Source organism: Corythoichthys intestinalis, chromosome 15 (genome assembly GCF_030265065.1).
Source record: "Corythoichthys intestinalis isolate RoL2023-P3 chromosome 15, ASM3026506v1, whole genome shotgun sequence".
Lineage (NCBI taxonomy): Eukaryota > Metazoa > Chordata > Actinopteri > Syngnathiformes > Syngnathidae > Corythoichthys > Corythoichthys intestinalis.
The window spans coordinates 13805513-13821653 of record NC_080409.1 but is presented as its reverse complement, the minus strand read 5'-3'; the positions used below and the strand labels follow the sequence as shown (position 1 = coordinate 13821653).

General features: G+C 41.7%; 1 protein-coding gene across 4 annotated transcripts in view; it reads left to right on the top strand.

Moving 5' to 3' along the window:
* Window positions 1-16141, top strand: part of heatr5a (HEAT repeat containing 5a) — a 74686-nt gene that overhangs the window by 28700 nt on the left and 29845 nt on the right. For 3 of the 4 annotated variants that reach the window (XM_057858529.1, XM_057858528.1, XM_057858527.1), the window contains 10 exons: window positions 889-1043; window positions 1263-1368; window positions 2326-2516; window positions 2864-3023; window positions 5518-5707; window positions 5773-5942; window positions 6502-6528; window positions 9195-9339; window positions 9401-9583; window positions 15539-15772. In XM_057858529.1, the coding sequence (XP_057714512.1) occupies window positions 889-1043; window positions 1263-1368; window positions 2326-2516; window positions 2864-3023; window positions 5518-5707; window positions 5773-5942; window positions 6502-6528; window positions 9195-9339; window positions 9401-9583; window positions 15539-15772 (1561 nt within the window). The remainder of the gene's footprint in view (window positions 1-888; window positions 1044-1262; window positions 1369-2325; window positions 2517-2863; window positions 3024-5517; window positions 5708-5772; window positions 5943-6501; window positions 6529-9194; window positions 9340-9400; window positions 9584-15538; window positions 15773-16141) is intronic. The other variant, XM_057858530.1, reaches the window with a different exon arrangement.

The following is a 16141-nucleotide window of genomic DNA, read 5'->3' as shown; positions in this document are numbered from 1 at the left end:
ATTGATAGTTAGCATTATTGAGTTTTTATTTGACACCCTCATCACTCCACAACGCTATGTTATGTTATAGCCTGTATGTAAGACACGTTAGCCACGCATCGAAAGCGGTCTTAATTAATTGAAACCTAGCCCTCCGCTGTGCTAACGTAAGGCGAGCTAGTAGTGACAGTAACGTTAATCTTATACAGTATATTAGCGTTTAGCGCTCTTTATTAGCGCTTAGCGCTCTACTGCTTTAAGATGGCGGCTGTTTGCTAACGCTGCCCAGACGCGGCCTAGTCTGTCATTGTGGATCTAGTTCAACATACATGTGATCTCTATGAGACTCACTGGACGCTACCTGCAACTAACGTAGCATGAGCGGGCTAGTATTTAGCAACGTCGGCGTCGTTTGTAGCGGTTGTCGGCTGCAGTAAGTTTTTTTTTTTTGCTTCTTCCTCTACGCACGTGACATCAGCGCGTTGTCCCGCATTAAAAGTAGTCCGAGCAAAACGTGATGCTTAGAGCTGTCAATATAAACGATTACTCGAGGTGAATAAAATTACTCGGATCAGTTTTTAAACTCGAGTTACTCGAGTTGCTCGAGTATTCGTTTCAGCTCTATAGTCATTACTATCTTATTTCTCAACCAAAGATGATCTGATCAATGTCAAAGCATCTGCGCTTTACTCATTGTCTGCCGTTAACGTCACGAGATGTCCAATCAATTTAAAGTGGGAGGGTGGCAGAGTCTGAACGTTCGTTCATTCACTGCCAACCCTCCCACTTCAAACTAGCACTGATAATCTCCTCTGAATTTACAGCAGATGGATGACTGGACACCACATCATCATCATTGTTTGCTAATCTAATGGCAAAAATAATTGCATGAATGACGACTTGTCGCAGGTGTACTCCGTGGCGGGATCTTTAGACAACGACCCATTCGCTCTGTGTGTCGGAAGTGACGAAGCTCCTGCCCCTCTTCCTTCCACTGCTGCCTTGCCCGCTGCCGCCACTTACCTTTTCGGCCTCCTCTTCCCACACATCATCTCCGCTCAGAGGTTTGTCGCCCGTTGGTCCCAGATGGGTTGGAAAGTCACATATTACATTTACTGTCATTACCGTAGTAGTTATTTTCTCAATAAATTTACTTCGTTAACCTTACTTACCTTAACCTTTACTAAACCTATTGACGGCAGTTGACAATGATAGACATCCAATCCTCTGACAGCGCTAAATGTCCAATCTCTTTTTAATGCTTTCCAACTTGTACACACTAGGGTGAAGATTCTGGAACAGTTCGTCCAGACGCTGAAGCAGCTGAAGAGTCAAAGACACCAGACGGTCCAGACCCATGTTTGTGCTGCCCTCTGTAGTTTGCTCATGGTAAAATGCCGTATTTACGCCCATTTCCATTTTTTGCATTTTTTTTGTTTCATCTCATTGACTGCCGTTGACAGTGCTAGACATCCAATTTGGGAGGGCTGACAGTAAGCCTGTCACAATATGCAATGTCACTTTATAGCACGGTAAATATAATGATGTCGGTAATTTTCCCAGCTGCGATTTATTGACGCGTGCATACATTTATGCGTGCATGTGCTGTGTGCACTCGGCACACGTGCGTGTTGGTTGCATATGAGACTTCAGTTCCTTTCACACATGTTTATTGGTCATCAGTACACAGTAAAGTTTAGAGATATAAAATAAGGAAACACATTTATATTAAACATTGGAAAACGTTAGCATTGCTACATTGAGGCTAATGGAATAAAAGATTATCTACTAACAACTTTAGCCTGCTATAAAACATTTGCAGTCTTCTCCACACAAACGCAAACTTGTGGTGGTGACGCTTCAAGCATGAAAACTCGCTAGTTTACAGCATTTGCAAACGATGCGAAAAAAAGAAAAAAAAATCTATTACTGACACAACATGCATGATGAAAATTGAAGACAAGTGCACTTTTTTTTTATTCTTTTTTTAAACGGAACTTAAAGCTTATGGTTAGTGGCTTAGCGAACGTATTTCCGGTGAACGTTTCTAAACAAAAGCAAATAATGTTCAACATGTAAATAAAGATTTCTGAAGTTAATCTCACATACTTCACATTCTGCACCAAAAATGGTTCGTTTCTCACTCATATTCTTATATTTATATTTTTATATTTCAAATGGCTTGTAATGCATTGTGTTTAAAAGTATTGGTAAAAAGCATAGGCAAGTACAAATGATTTTATCAAGTAATGTGACTGGACATATATCATTGTCAAAGCACTGAAAGACGAGTTGAGATATGAACATGGGAATTGGGCACGAGTATATCATCGACGTTCTCTTCAGGACCCGAACACCTGCCGAGGTTGTCTCGGCCTGGAGGAAGCCCGTCTCCCGGCGGCGTCTCTCCTATTAGGGGCGCTGGACGCCAACAGCGCCGCCTTGCGGTGTGCGGCGGCCGAGGGACTGGCGCGCCTCGTGCAGGTCGTTGGAGACACTGGCTTCACCGTCTCCACTGCGCTTCTCTGTTTTGAGAGGTGAGAGCTGCTATGCACTGTATACAAAAGTTGTCAAACCCGCGGCTGTCATTGATGGCAAAAAACGTCCAATCATTTTAACTAGGATCGTTCTTTCGCTTCCAGCCTCTCCCAGTTGAAATTGATTGGACGTCTATTGCTGTCAGTGGGTGTTTTCAATGTCAATTTTCTTCTTTTATTAACTACCACGACAGATACCTTTTGACCTGGCCTGGCAGTGAATGAGTTAAAAAAAAATGTTTTTTTAATGGAAAACGTTTTTACTATTTGAAAAAATAATTCAGTTTCAAAAAGTGATCATTCAGTTTTTCCCTTCCCTTCTTTGTATGTTTTGTGCATCCACACAGGCTAAAGAGTGCCCGAGACGCGGCTTCTCGCAGCGGCTGTGCTCTGGCTCTCGGCACGCTGCACCGCTATGTGGGCGGTGTCAGCTCTCCTCAGCATTTGTCCACGTGTCTGGGTGTCATCTTCACGCTGAGTCAGGACACCACATCGCCAGAGGTTCAGGTACGCGCCTTGGTCCAACAGCAGCGTGGTGTGGCTGAAAGCTTGTTCCCGAGTCTGTGAACACACAAGCCAATCGTCCAAGTAAGGAAGAATTCTGAGGCCGCGGCTCTGCAGGGGGGCCAGCGCTGCAGCCATGCATCTTGTAAATGTCCGGGGAGCAAGAGAGAGGTCGAATGGCAGCACTCTGTGTTGGTATGCTTTTCCTTCGAAGGCAAAGTGAAGGAAAGGCCTGTGGTGTGGTACCACTGGCACGTGAAAATAGGCGTCCTTTAAATCCACACTTGTAAACCAGTCTCCTTGAGTGATTGATAGTAGAACGTCCGTCGTGCGAAGCATGTGAAATTTTAGACACTTGAGGTAACAATTTAGTGATCTCAGGTCGAGGATAGGGCGAAATCCGCCGTCCTTCTTCTGAACAAGAAAATAAATTGAATAAAACCCTTTCAACAGGTTTGAACTGGGAACCAACTCTATAGCTTCCTTCTGTAAGAGTTCTACGATCTCTTTTCTGAGGGCCATACGTTTCCCTGGATCTGACACAACTGTTGTCTTCACCCCATTGAACTTTGGGGGACGACGCTTGAACTGAATAGTGTAACCTCTGAACAGAGTTGAAATGACCCATGGTCTGGAACAAGGGCGACCCAGCGTCTGAGATGGTGTTTGGTAAAATGGCTGAGGCCCTGGCAATGGTAGTCAAACTCTACCGTTCCTGCCCCTACTAGCGGTAGAGGGCTTGGAGGGGCGAGTGAGTTGAAGTCTGTGAAATCGGTCAGCTCTTAGGGGTCTTCCTGCCGGCTCCCGAAAAACAGGCCGTTGAGAGGAATGTCCATCCGCAGAAAATGGACGTGCAGTTCTCGGCGCAGGTGGAGCCCTGGTTGCAGAGTGATAGGTAGGAGCACGTCTGTGGGGGGGCCTGGAAGCTCGTTGCAGGTCAACAAACTGTTGCCGGGACCTGTTGGCTTCCACAGCTCTCTCAAGGGTTTGTTGGGCTGCAGGGCCAAACACTTGACCCGGAACAACAGGTAGAGTGTGAAGCGCACCCCTACACGACTCAGTCAGAGGAGACTGTGCCAACCATACTTGGCGTTTGGTCACAGTAAGTGTCGACATGAGTCTGCCAAGTTCTCAGGACATATATGCGAACGTCTGGAGGGAAGCATCGCACAAGTTCTGTAAACTTTCATTGACACCTGCAACCCTCAATGACTGTGAAAGGGCCAGGGCAAGGTGGGAAAATGTATTACCCAAGCGGCCAATCCGAGCCGCAACATTATAGGCCTTGGTAAGGAGATCATCAGTCACCCGGCACTGTGGGCGCGGGCATCGTGCCTCTGCGCGGGCAGCATCTGCTGGGTCCACTATCAGGTTCGCGACAATGCTGTCCACCGACGGCATTTTGTTTAACCCATATTGAGCCGCATCATGCATAGAGCTGAGACGACTTAGGATCTGTCCAGCAAAGCTGAAGCTCTTTGATATAGGGTTGCAATGCTGGCACACAGAATTGTGGTTTTTGAGCGGTCTTAAAGAAGGCACTAGAAACCCAATTCTCAGCTGGTAGTGTCTCAATACCCAGTTGTGAAAGGGCTAATTGGACAGTTTGCTTTATGAAAGACAAACCAGGACTAGATTCTGGGGGTAGGGACTCTGATGTGTCAGAGTCCGCTACCGAGGGGCATGGAGAAGGCCCAATGTCAAGGTCTCCACTATAGGTTATATCTCCGGTCCTAAACAGCGAGTCACTTGCTGCTATGGACACAACGTCCTCTTCCAGGTGGCCAACTACACTGCAGTGCTCCTGCTCAGGCACGCTATCAATGACACCTGTGTTTGCACACATATCCCCCCCAGCTGTAAATTCAGGAGTAATGATTACTGATTATTTTTATTCTTAGTATTACTATATTAACTCTACTTTTGATTGAAAATTTTATAAATTTTATTAAAACAAAAACATGAAGAGGGGTTTTAATATAAAATTACTATAACAATTATCTTTTAAGAACTACAAGTCTTTCTATCCGTGGATCACTTTAACAGAAAGAATGTTAATAATGGCATTTGTGGATTTATTGTTACAATAAACAAATACAGTACTTATGTACAGTATGTTGTATGTATATATCCGTCGTGTGTCTTATCTTTCCATTCCAACAATAATTTACAGAAAAATATGGCATATTTTAGAGATGGTTTGAATTATGATTAATTGCGATTAATTACGATTGATTAATTTTTAAGCTGTAATTAACTCGATTAAAAATTTTAATCGTTTGACAGCCCTAATATATATATTTAAAATTAAAAACCCGATCCTTTTCGCCCGATTGCGACCCTTTAGCCCAATCGGCCCGATTTCTGATTACGTGATCGGATGAGGGACATCCCTACCAATTGGTGGAAGGGCGCATCTCGGCAAGGATTGGATAGTATCGCCGATAATGGGGCTTAAACATGATCAATCATAATTGCATGGGAATTTTTCCTCTAGACGTGGTCTCTACACAGTCTTTCCCTGTTGATGGAACAATCGTGCAGTCTCTACCGAGCCCATGCAGGACCATCTTTCAACCTTGTGCTGCGCCTCTTGCTCTCTGCGTCGCCCACCCACCCCGAAGTGCATCGTAGCCTGGGACGATGCCTGCACGGCCTCATCGCTTGCCTGGGTCCGGACCTGCAAGGTAGGAGGAGCATAACTCTTGCGCCACCCGGAAAAACCTTAATGATGAGGCTTTTCGTTTGTCAGGTGAGGGGTCCGACATGGCGGCATTGCGTTCCAGTTGCCTAGTAGCATGCGGCGCCATGCAGGCCACACCCCACTGTCTGGTTCAGGCCCGCGCCGTTTCCTGTCTGCAACAACTGCACATGTTCTGCCCTCAACACGTCCACCTGGCTAGCCTTGTACCAACGCTCTGTGTAAGTATGTACAAAACACACACGTAGCGTTAACGGGTTAAACCAGCACTAAAATGGCCGACTGTTTCTTTTGTAATGAGGTCAAAGGTCTAGGGTTACAGAGGTCAAAAAAGGAATTTAGTGATCAGAACTAATAGAGATTGATATAAAATTGCAAAGTATATTTATAATGCGAAATAGAAAAAAGTGATTATATTTTAAGGTAATGAGGTAAAAAGTCCCATAGAATTCAGAAATGTGATGTTCAAAAATAACTAAGGAATTAAGGAATTTTTTTTCCACATTTGCAAGATATGTTTGTATTGTAAAATGGAAGAGTTATGACTAACTTTTTTGGAATCTGGTCTGTACAAAACACATTTCATCTTTTGAGCGCCTACTAGCTTATTACTAATATACAATGTCAGGCAGATACCAGTGTATGAAAGCTCAGACCATATGAAAACATGCATCGTGATCCTTTTTGGGCCATATCGCCCGTGCTAATGCCTAATTGGCAAATGGCAGCCATTGAATGAGTTGTGGGTGTGTACGTTTAAGCCTTTGCCATCTCTTCCAGGAAATCTTACTGGAATGTTCCATGTTGGTAGGTGCTCTCCCCGAGCTTCTTCTTGAGTGGAAGTTTGGATTGTTACTAAACTACTGGATTGTTACTCAACTACTTAATTTAACACTCAAAAGGAGACATATCGTGTAAAAATTGACATCTATTGCTGTCAGTGGCAGCCAGTGTGTTGAATGATATGAAATTTAAAAACAAATACATCATCAATCAACTTTAGTGTTATTGGGGGCCATAACATTTTATAGCAGCATGCCAGATATGAAGAAAAAAAAAATTCAGCCAGCTTGCTACATAATATGTCTCCTTTAAGTATCCTTTGCGTGTCCTTATAAGGAACTTTTTCAGTGCCACTGATGATGACGTGGCGTCCAATCATCCTTCTGCTGTGAATTGAAACGAGTTTGTCACTGGTCGTCCTTGTATTTCTGGAGAATCTGGCATTCTGGATTAAGACCTTTAAATGAATATCCGCTAATTTGTCAGACAGTGAATAAAGAGGAATATGGTCAATTTTTCTTGTGATGTGTATGTGAGGATCCTGACTAGGGATGTCCCGATCCAGGTTTTTGCACTTCCGATCCGATACCGATATTGTTTTGCACTTCCGATCCGATACCGATACTGGCCGATACCGATACCGACCTATCTGAGCATGTGTTAAAGTTTAAAGTTATTTAGCCTCCTTACTTAGTTGTCAGACTCATGTTGAAAAAGGTTTTAGTACTATTGATAACAACTAGCCAGCTGAATTAGGTGAGTTTGAACAACACACATTGGTTGGTAACAAGAAACTGACCTGTTTATTCAGTGACAAACACACAAAACATTATAAATGACAAACAAAAAAGGCATAGTCAGTCAGTAAAACGTGCAAATAATATTGTAAACTGTCTTAAAAAAAGCAAAACACACCAACAACCTTCGTGGAAAATCCCCCAAGCTATTAGATGCTTTTAATGTTTCGTGCATTAGTTACAAAAATTGTATAAAAAGCCTCTCAGGTTTAAATAAACGACTATTTCAGTATCAAGTTAACATTTTAAAACAGTAAATAAAATACTCAAGTCCCCATTCTGTATCAGCAGCTTTAAACTACATTCAATTCATTTAATTTTGTGAATCAACTGTTAAAGTTGTTAAAATTGCTCCCGTTATTCCATTATTTCCCTTCTCTCTACTTTCGACATGTGAAAGTTTTAAAACTGTTTTGAAGATAGATTCAAGTCAAGATTTTGCCGATTTAGGAGTATTTTAGATAAAAAGTTAATTAGGTTCGCTTGGAAGGTTCACAACAGCCTACTAGGGAAGTCTTCTGCTTTAAGATGGCGGCTGTTTACGAACGCATCTGGTTTTCAATACTTCAATGTTGCTAACGCAGTCGAGTCTGTCGTGTAGCATCTGGTCCTATATACATATGATATCTATTATCTCCAGTAAAACGATGTTGACGTAGTTTTTAGCGGCTGTCAGCAGCAGTCAGGTATTCTTGTGTTTTTTATCCAGCGGCATGAGTTGAGCTAAAGCCGTGAGTTGAGCATTGGCATTACCCGTGTCTAAGACAAGTTATGTTTACTTTCGGGATGCAATGCGGTCAGTTTCTCATTGCGTCCCGAAGACCGCGCTGTGTATTAGTTCCGCTTTACTTGACATATTTCAATAATCGGAATTTGGATGTTTGTGAATCGTTCTCGAATCTTCCACGGCCGAATCGCGTGTTGGATGGTGCGTCTTTACTCACGTGAGATAATGGCTCGTCTTACAGAATGAATTCTTCGGCAATGACGAGTGCCAGTTTGTCACGCATAGCAAAAGTTTCTGCCAGTGTTAGTTGCGTAGGACCTTTCTTTTTGTCTTCGGTTTTCTTAACATACTCCTCATATTGTTTGTGGTGGTATTTCGCTAAATGCTTGATTAGGTTGGTTGTATTAAAACTTCTTACAGCTTTACCACTACGCTTGACTTTATTGTGGCATATGTTGCTCTCTGCCTCTTCATCTTTGTCGTCCTTTAAGGTGATCCCGCACAGCTGACATTTTTACCGATAGTCTCTCGGTAAATTGGCAGACCTTAATGAGGAAAAGCGGCATGGAAAATGAATGAATGAATGAATAATGTAAATGTAGTGTGTTGAAGGTGTGCCGTAAAAGGCGGACTGGATTTTAGGGAAACCGAAGCAAAACCTGGAATGGATTATGTAAATCGGTGCGCTGGAAAACCCGGACCGGATTTAAGAAAAAACTGGATCGGAAGTCTGGATTGGAATTTTTCCCGTGTTCCGATCCGATACCGATGCGCATTTTTTTGCCCATCTCGGCGTCCGATCCGATCCAAATATCGGATCGGGACATCTCTAATCCTGACAACAGCATTCTGGATTAGCTGCAGCATCCTAAATTGATTTTTTTTTGTTGAAACTTGTAATTAAGTCGTTAGAATATCCAATCTCCCACTTCAAACAGATTGGACGTCTAGTGCCGTCAATGGCAGTCAATGAGTTAACACAATCCTGTAGTTTGCTCGTAATGGCCGCCGGCGTTTTCCTTCTACTAAAATCGACACAGCGCATGCAAAAATTTCACATTGCTGTGACTAATTATCACTCGCACTCATATTTATTAACATTATGAACGGCCGTCGCCGTACATGGTTTGCCAATGTGTCAACAAGAATGCGTTTGTGTGCATCAGACCAACCTGCGCAGCTCGCAGCTTTTCCTGCGGCAGGCGGCGGTGGCATGCCTGCGGCAGCTGGTGCAGCGTGAGGCACCGGAAGTCCGCCGCCTCGCCGTCATGCGGGTCAAGGAGCTGCAGAGGAGGGACAACACACAACTAGGTTGGTCGCCGCTCCGAGCGCTGGCCCGTCGCCGGATCTCAACGCTTGCCCTCCTTTGCAGACATCACAATGAAGGAGGTGGGCCTCGAGGGGGCGCTCTTCTCCCTGCTGGATCAGGAGTCTGAAGCAGGACTTCGGAGGGACATCCGGGAGACGTTGGTCCACATGATGGTATCCGGAGATGCTGGCAGCGCACTGGGGCATAGGCTCAAGCTCTGCAAGGACATTTTGGCCGCGTCCACCGGTGAGTCGCTCTTCACTTGAATTTAGACTAGTGGTTCTTAACCTGGGTTGATCGAACCCCAGGGGTTCAGTGAGTAAGTCTTAGGGGTTCGGTGAAGGTTAATAAACCCAGAGTCTTATTTTCTTACGCTGATTAAATTTAGGCAAAGTGGCTTTTTTAAACCAAGTTTTGGACAGGTTTGCTCCCAAATTACATACTTAATCAATTTCTTTTAACTGCTAGTTCTTCATCTGATGGGAGGAGGACCTGGTTTGCTCAGTTGAAGGTTGACTCACACTTGGTATGAGGGAATACAACAGACCAATGGGTAGCTTGGTCTCAAATTGTGACCTCTTTATAAAACATGCTGTCAAATGAGTAGAATTATGACTGGGAGTTTGATAAATTATTAGCTTGCCAGCTTAGAAATATTGGTTTTGCGTTTGAAAAAAATTCTTTATTTTTTTAATTCTGAAGGGTTCGGTGAATCCACATGTGAAACTTGTGGGGTTCGGTACCTTAAGCAAGGTTAAGAACCACTGATTTAGACGATTCGTAAAGGAACACTAAGGGTTACCTACGGAGGCTCAGGAGTACCAAAATTCCATACACAAATGCACAATTAAATAATTAAATGTGACATTAAAATGATAATACATCAATATTTATTCATTTCAATATTTATTTCATTCCATTTCAATATTTATTGATGTCATCCAATAAAAATTGAAATACAGGTACTCCCCGGGTTACGAACGAGTTCTTCCTACGCTGGTGACGTAACCCGAATTTCTGTGTGAGTCGGAATTAACCCTTTAAGTAACCCTAAATCTTAAAATGACTATCCAAAAACAAATATGTCATATTAATTAAACAAAGTAAATGATAAGATCAGGCATGAAAATCTCTCACCTTTCAGCGAAATTCGCCGTTTTGAAGTAAAAAAGGATGACCTACGTGAATCGTGTAGATCCGATGAGAAAACTTTTAAGGGGGGTGGGGGGGGGGTCGGGTGTAGGCATGTGCCGGTTACCTTCACGGTTTACCATGCTATGAAAACGTTGCGGTTACAAAACCACTAAAATTTTCTGTCATACAGTACTTCGTATTCGTTCTTTTTCATGTGTCGAAAAGGCTTGGCGCGGCAGCGCTTACCCCTTCCCCTGTTTGATGCTGCGAGTGTCAGTGACGCTATTCCAGCAAACCCAAAAACAAACTTTTCAAACGCAAGGCGTAAATTCTGCAATGCATTGAGCTCTCAAATCGTGGTAACTGAAATATACCAAATGAATACATTTAAAATGTTGTACAATCGTATTTTTCCACGTGTGAGTCGCTTCAACAGTTTAGCTTCATGAAAAAGTTCGCCAAAAACAAAACACATATATTCCTTTCAAATTCAATACACAAAGTTACTAAAAACTTACAAAGACGAATGATATGCAAGGCTTAGCTAAACTAGGAGAGCAACTTCATTGAGGTTAATCACAGCCGCTGAGAGAGAAACAAGTTTGTATGCGGGGGGGCAAAAAAGAGCGTCAAAGATCGCTAATTGCGACAGATGATCTTGTCCTAAGCACAAATTCTTGTTCGCTGGACGAGGTGAGGTCTCACTCCCAATTTTTTTTAGATGAATGCATTTGCCAGCATATTGAATTTGGTGAGTAATGGTTTTAATCGCTTTCATATTTTGCGGTATGACAAAGTTACTCCCGTTTGTTGCAGCTTGCGTTGAACACTGCCAGAGCGTCCGGTGAAAAAATAGCTCCCGTTAAGGTAGCTTCAAGCTTGTGTATTTAACGGTAATATAAAAGCAGTGTTGTCAGTAACGCGTTATGTGAGTAATGCGTAACTGTAATCTGATTACTTTCTTTCAGGAAAGAACAATCTAACGCGTTCATTTTTCTAAATCAGTAATCTGAGTAAAATTACTTTCCTTGATGCCTGTACGTTATTATTTTGTTATTGCCCCATAATGTATGTAGAATGAAGAATACTGTAGTCATGGGAGTGACATCACATGTCACATTTTCTAATCGGGGATGGAAAAAAAAAAAGGGTCACGTGTATTACCATGATGCATGAGCCGTGAGCGCTGGGAGTTTGCGGCCAAAACAACATAGCCTTGCTACCTCGCCAGGATGCAATGAAATAGGCAGGAGATATACTACAAACGGCTGCATTTGCACACTGGAAACACAGCCATTACTTCACATTTTTGTCCAGTAAAGATGACAAAAATATCTCCGTGCGCTGCGAACTTTGCGCTGGCTCAAAAAGACTGTCGACCGCTATAAGCATCCAATTCAAGCACCACTTGGAATTACAGCACAACAGGTAACATGAAAGCCAGGACTTTTTGATACTGCTCGTGCTCAATCCTCGGTTCAAGCTCAGTTGTTGTTGAAGGTTTAGGTTAGGAAGCTTAGGTTGAAAGAAATTCTAACTATCCATCTTGCCTCCTCAGCTGTAGTTTTGGCTAAGCAATGCAAACGGCTGTCTCTAAGGTGCTATGGTCACATGATCCGTTCGAAAAATAATTTGGACCCATTATGAAATACAGTAGTTTGAAGGATTCTTGTTCATTTCATTCATTTTTGTTGTTTATTTTATTGCTCTAAAACTTTTATAGACAACATTTTAATGGCCATATTCAATGGTCTTTATTTTAAAGGGGAAGTTCAGAATTTTTTATATTAGGCTTAATCTTTGAGTTAGCCGGGGTTTAATTAGTCATTGGAGTTGATTTGAACAAATTCTGCGCAGTTTGCCAGTTATTTGTTAGTTTCAGGGCTCCGGAGTGGCTAAGCCAGCGCGAGTCAATGGTGGTTGAAATCAACTCCTTCAACTAATTAAACCCCCGCTCGAATATTAAGCCTTATGTGAAAAATTAAAATGGTCAAATTCGCCACATGTAGGACGTTTCGCCGACAGAGGACATTTTGGCAGAACGCCGGAACATATTTCCTCCACACCTTTCTCACCTTTTTAACCCCTGACCCATTTTCATGCCTGTAAGATACTGTACTTACCAGTAATGCTAATGGATGGTGAAAAAGGTACACTGAGTATGCTGGGTGCTTCACAAGTGGAGACACAAGAGTCCTTGTTTCACTAATGTCTACTGTAGTTTTACTTTTAAACCACTGACACAACGTAGAACACTTTGGCCTGCGAGTGAACAAACAGGCAAGTACATGTGACTTAAAAACAATGCACAAAAAAAAAATAGGTTGCACATTGTTGGGTCTAAAACTCGTTCTTTAACTTAGTTATTTACCCAAGGCAAGCTGACAAAAGGCAGGGCACGGTGAGATGAAGTCAGAGAATTGACATTGACATTTTTCAACCTGCAGGTTGGGAGAGTCAGGAGACATGTTCCGCGACCAATGTCTCTCATCCAAGTCTCTCTCCGAACTCTCCCGCGCTGCTAACTTTTATTGAGGGCTTATTGATGAGCAGAATACAGTTACAACACTGTTGTCCAACGTGGCAGGTTCGGTCGGGCAAATTCCTTTTTCTAGTCAGTGATTGAACAGTCACACTTCCTGATTAAACCTTCCTGATTGAATTACCTGAGCAGGCAAGATATCTTTGTTTTGAACACACATTTTGCACTCAAAGTACTGCAGCTTGGTGGAAAAGTACTGAGACGTTGTGTGATGAATCAATATATGTGTGTGTATCTACTTATCAGCAGAATGTGATCAATCACCGGTAAGCACATGATTATGGGCTAAAACTGTATTCTTCATAATAGCTTGGGAGTGCATGTATAATAGCTGCGGGAGAGCAATATATTTGGCACCCAAAAACAAGCTTATCTTACACACATCATGTAAATTTTCAATTAACTTAGTGAGACAACAGCTCCTCTTACACTACACTGAGAAAAATACAGAGCTCAAACGCACACTCTGCACCAATGGTTCTTAACCTGGCTTTGATCGAACCCTAGGGCTATGGTAAGTAGGTCTAAGGGGTTCAGCAAAGGTAAAGAAACACAGAGCCGTATTTTCGTACGCTGATTAAATCCAGGCAAAGTGGATTCTTAGACCAGGTTTTGGACTGGTTTGCTCCCAATTTGCAAGCTTAATGTATTTCTTTTAACTGCTAGTCCTTGATCTGATGGAAGAAGGAGCTGGTTTTCTCAGTGGAAGGTTGACTCGCACTTGGTATGAGGGAATACAACAGACCAATGGACAGAGTGGTCTCAAATTTTGACCTGTTTATAAAACGTGGTCAAAATCAGAAAAATTTTGAACGTGAATTTTCTAAATTATTACCTTGCTTTGATTAATTATCTAATTCCGAAGGGTTTAGTGAATACACCTGTGAAACCTGTGGGGTTCGGTACATTTAGGAAGGCTAAGAAACCGCTGCTTTACATTGTTAAGCGACAAACAAACAAAAAAAAAAACGACTGGAGACAAAATGGCGGACGAGACTCTGGCGTCGTAAAGTTGAAATTACGTAAATCAGGTACGTCGTAACCCGGGGAATACTTGTATATGTTGAAATTAGGGCTGTCAAAATTATCGCGTTAACGGGCGTTAATTATTTTTTAAAATTAATCACGTTAAAATATTTGACGCAATTAACGCACCCGCTGGCATATTGCCTCAAACATTACAATGAGACCGTTTTATGGACATTAAGAGTGAAGAGAATGCCACCGGCCGCTTGAGGGCAGCGCTGTTCCATACTCATGTTATGTCTTCTAAACTTGGGAGAATTAGTAGTTGTGAGACGTTTATGCAGTATTCACAATGCAATGCAAATTGCTATTTGTGCTCCACACGTATTTCGGTAAGTTTTCTTTCTTTTAGTGGCAATTATGTGTCTCTTGTTTTATTTTGGGTAAGATATGTACAGGTACAGTGGGGAGAACAAGTATTTGATACACTGCTAATGGGTTTTGGCAGTGTATCAAATACTTGTTCTCCCCACTGTATATGTTATACAGTAAAGGCGAGTGGACACAGGCGCGCCGTTTATTGACATAAGCTTCTCCTTCACAACAAACATAAGTATCGTTTAGTGAAAGCACAACAAAAATAATATTCCTATCTCTCAAAAAAAAAAAAAAAATGTTCTCAAAAAGAAAAGCACTTCAGTCTATAGTAATGAGGCCCTATTCCGACACACAGTTAAACAACAATGCTAAATAAACTGGCATTCCATATCAATTTAGCTATGCAAAATACACGTAAAACTTTTCACTCTATTTTTATTATTGTTATTTTTATTCTTATTATTATATTAACTCTACTTTTGATTGAAAATTTTACAAATTTTATTAAAACGAAAACATGAAGAGGGGTTTTAATATAAAATTACTATAACTTGTAACTATAACATTTATCGTTTAAGAACTACAAGTCTTTCTATCCGTGGATCACTTTAACAGAAAGATTGTTAATAATGCCATTTGTGGATTTATTGTTACAATAAACAAATACAGTACTGAAGTACAGTATGTTGTATGTATATATCCGTCGTGTGTCTTATCTTTCCATTCCAACAATAATTTACATAAAAATATGGCATATTTTAGAGATGGTTTGAATTGCGATTAATTGCGATTAATTACGATTAATTAATTTTTAAGCTGTAATTAACTCGATTAAAATTTTTAATCGTTTGACAGCCCTAGTTGAAATAAAAAATAATTTCAAAATAAATAAATAAAAATGGAAATATTGAAATTGATTAATTTTGAATCGATCAATAAATATTAAAATGAATAAATGTTGAAATATAAAATGAAATAAGTCTTGAAATATATGAATAAAAATTAAATCAACTGAGTAAGTAGTAGAAAAGTAGTAATTAAGTAGGTTTAGCAGCGGATGAAGAAGCGTTCATTCACTGCCACCCTCCTGCTTGGATTTGACGTCTACTAGTGATAACCTAATTTCAGGAGTTTTAGTTTAGTTTTTAAGAGTCACATGATTGGACATCTTATCATTGCAGCGTGTGGAAGTGTGGGCCGAGAAGATGACGAGGCGGACCCCGGCGGCGGCGACGACGACTCGTTAGCCTTCCGAGCTCGGTCTGACTCGCCGGGCCCGTTTACAGCCATGCGCTGGTCCACGCGCCGCTTCGCAGTGGAGTGTGTCTGTCGCATCATCGCGCAGTGCCAGAAAGACGAACCCGCGCACTTTGACCTGGCCTTGGCTCAGGAGAAACGCCAGTGCGACTCCACCGGTAAGACTGCTTAGCGATTCAAGTGACCAATAAGTACCCTAAAATTAACAGGAAGTGACCCAAATTGCACACAAGTGGCTCTATAATGCCCCAAAATCATCAAAAAGTGATCCAAATTCAACAGAAAGTGACCCAAAACTAGCAGAATGTAACCTGAAAAAAAATTGGGTGTGACCCAATAATACCACAAAATCAACAGAAAATAATAAAAATGTAAAGGAAGTGACCTGGGAATGCCCCAAAAAGTAAAGGTGTGACCTATAAGTACATTAAAATTAAATAAATACAGTGATCCCTCGCGACTTCGTGGTTCACTTTTTGAAGTTTTTTTCATGAAGTAACAGACAGCCTATAATAGGAAGTGACCTG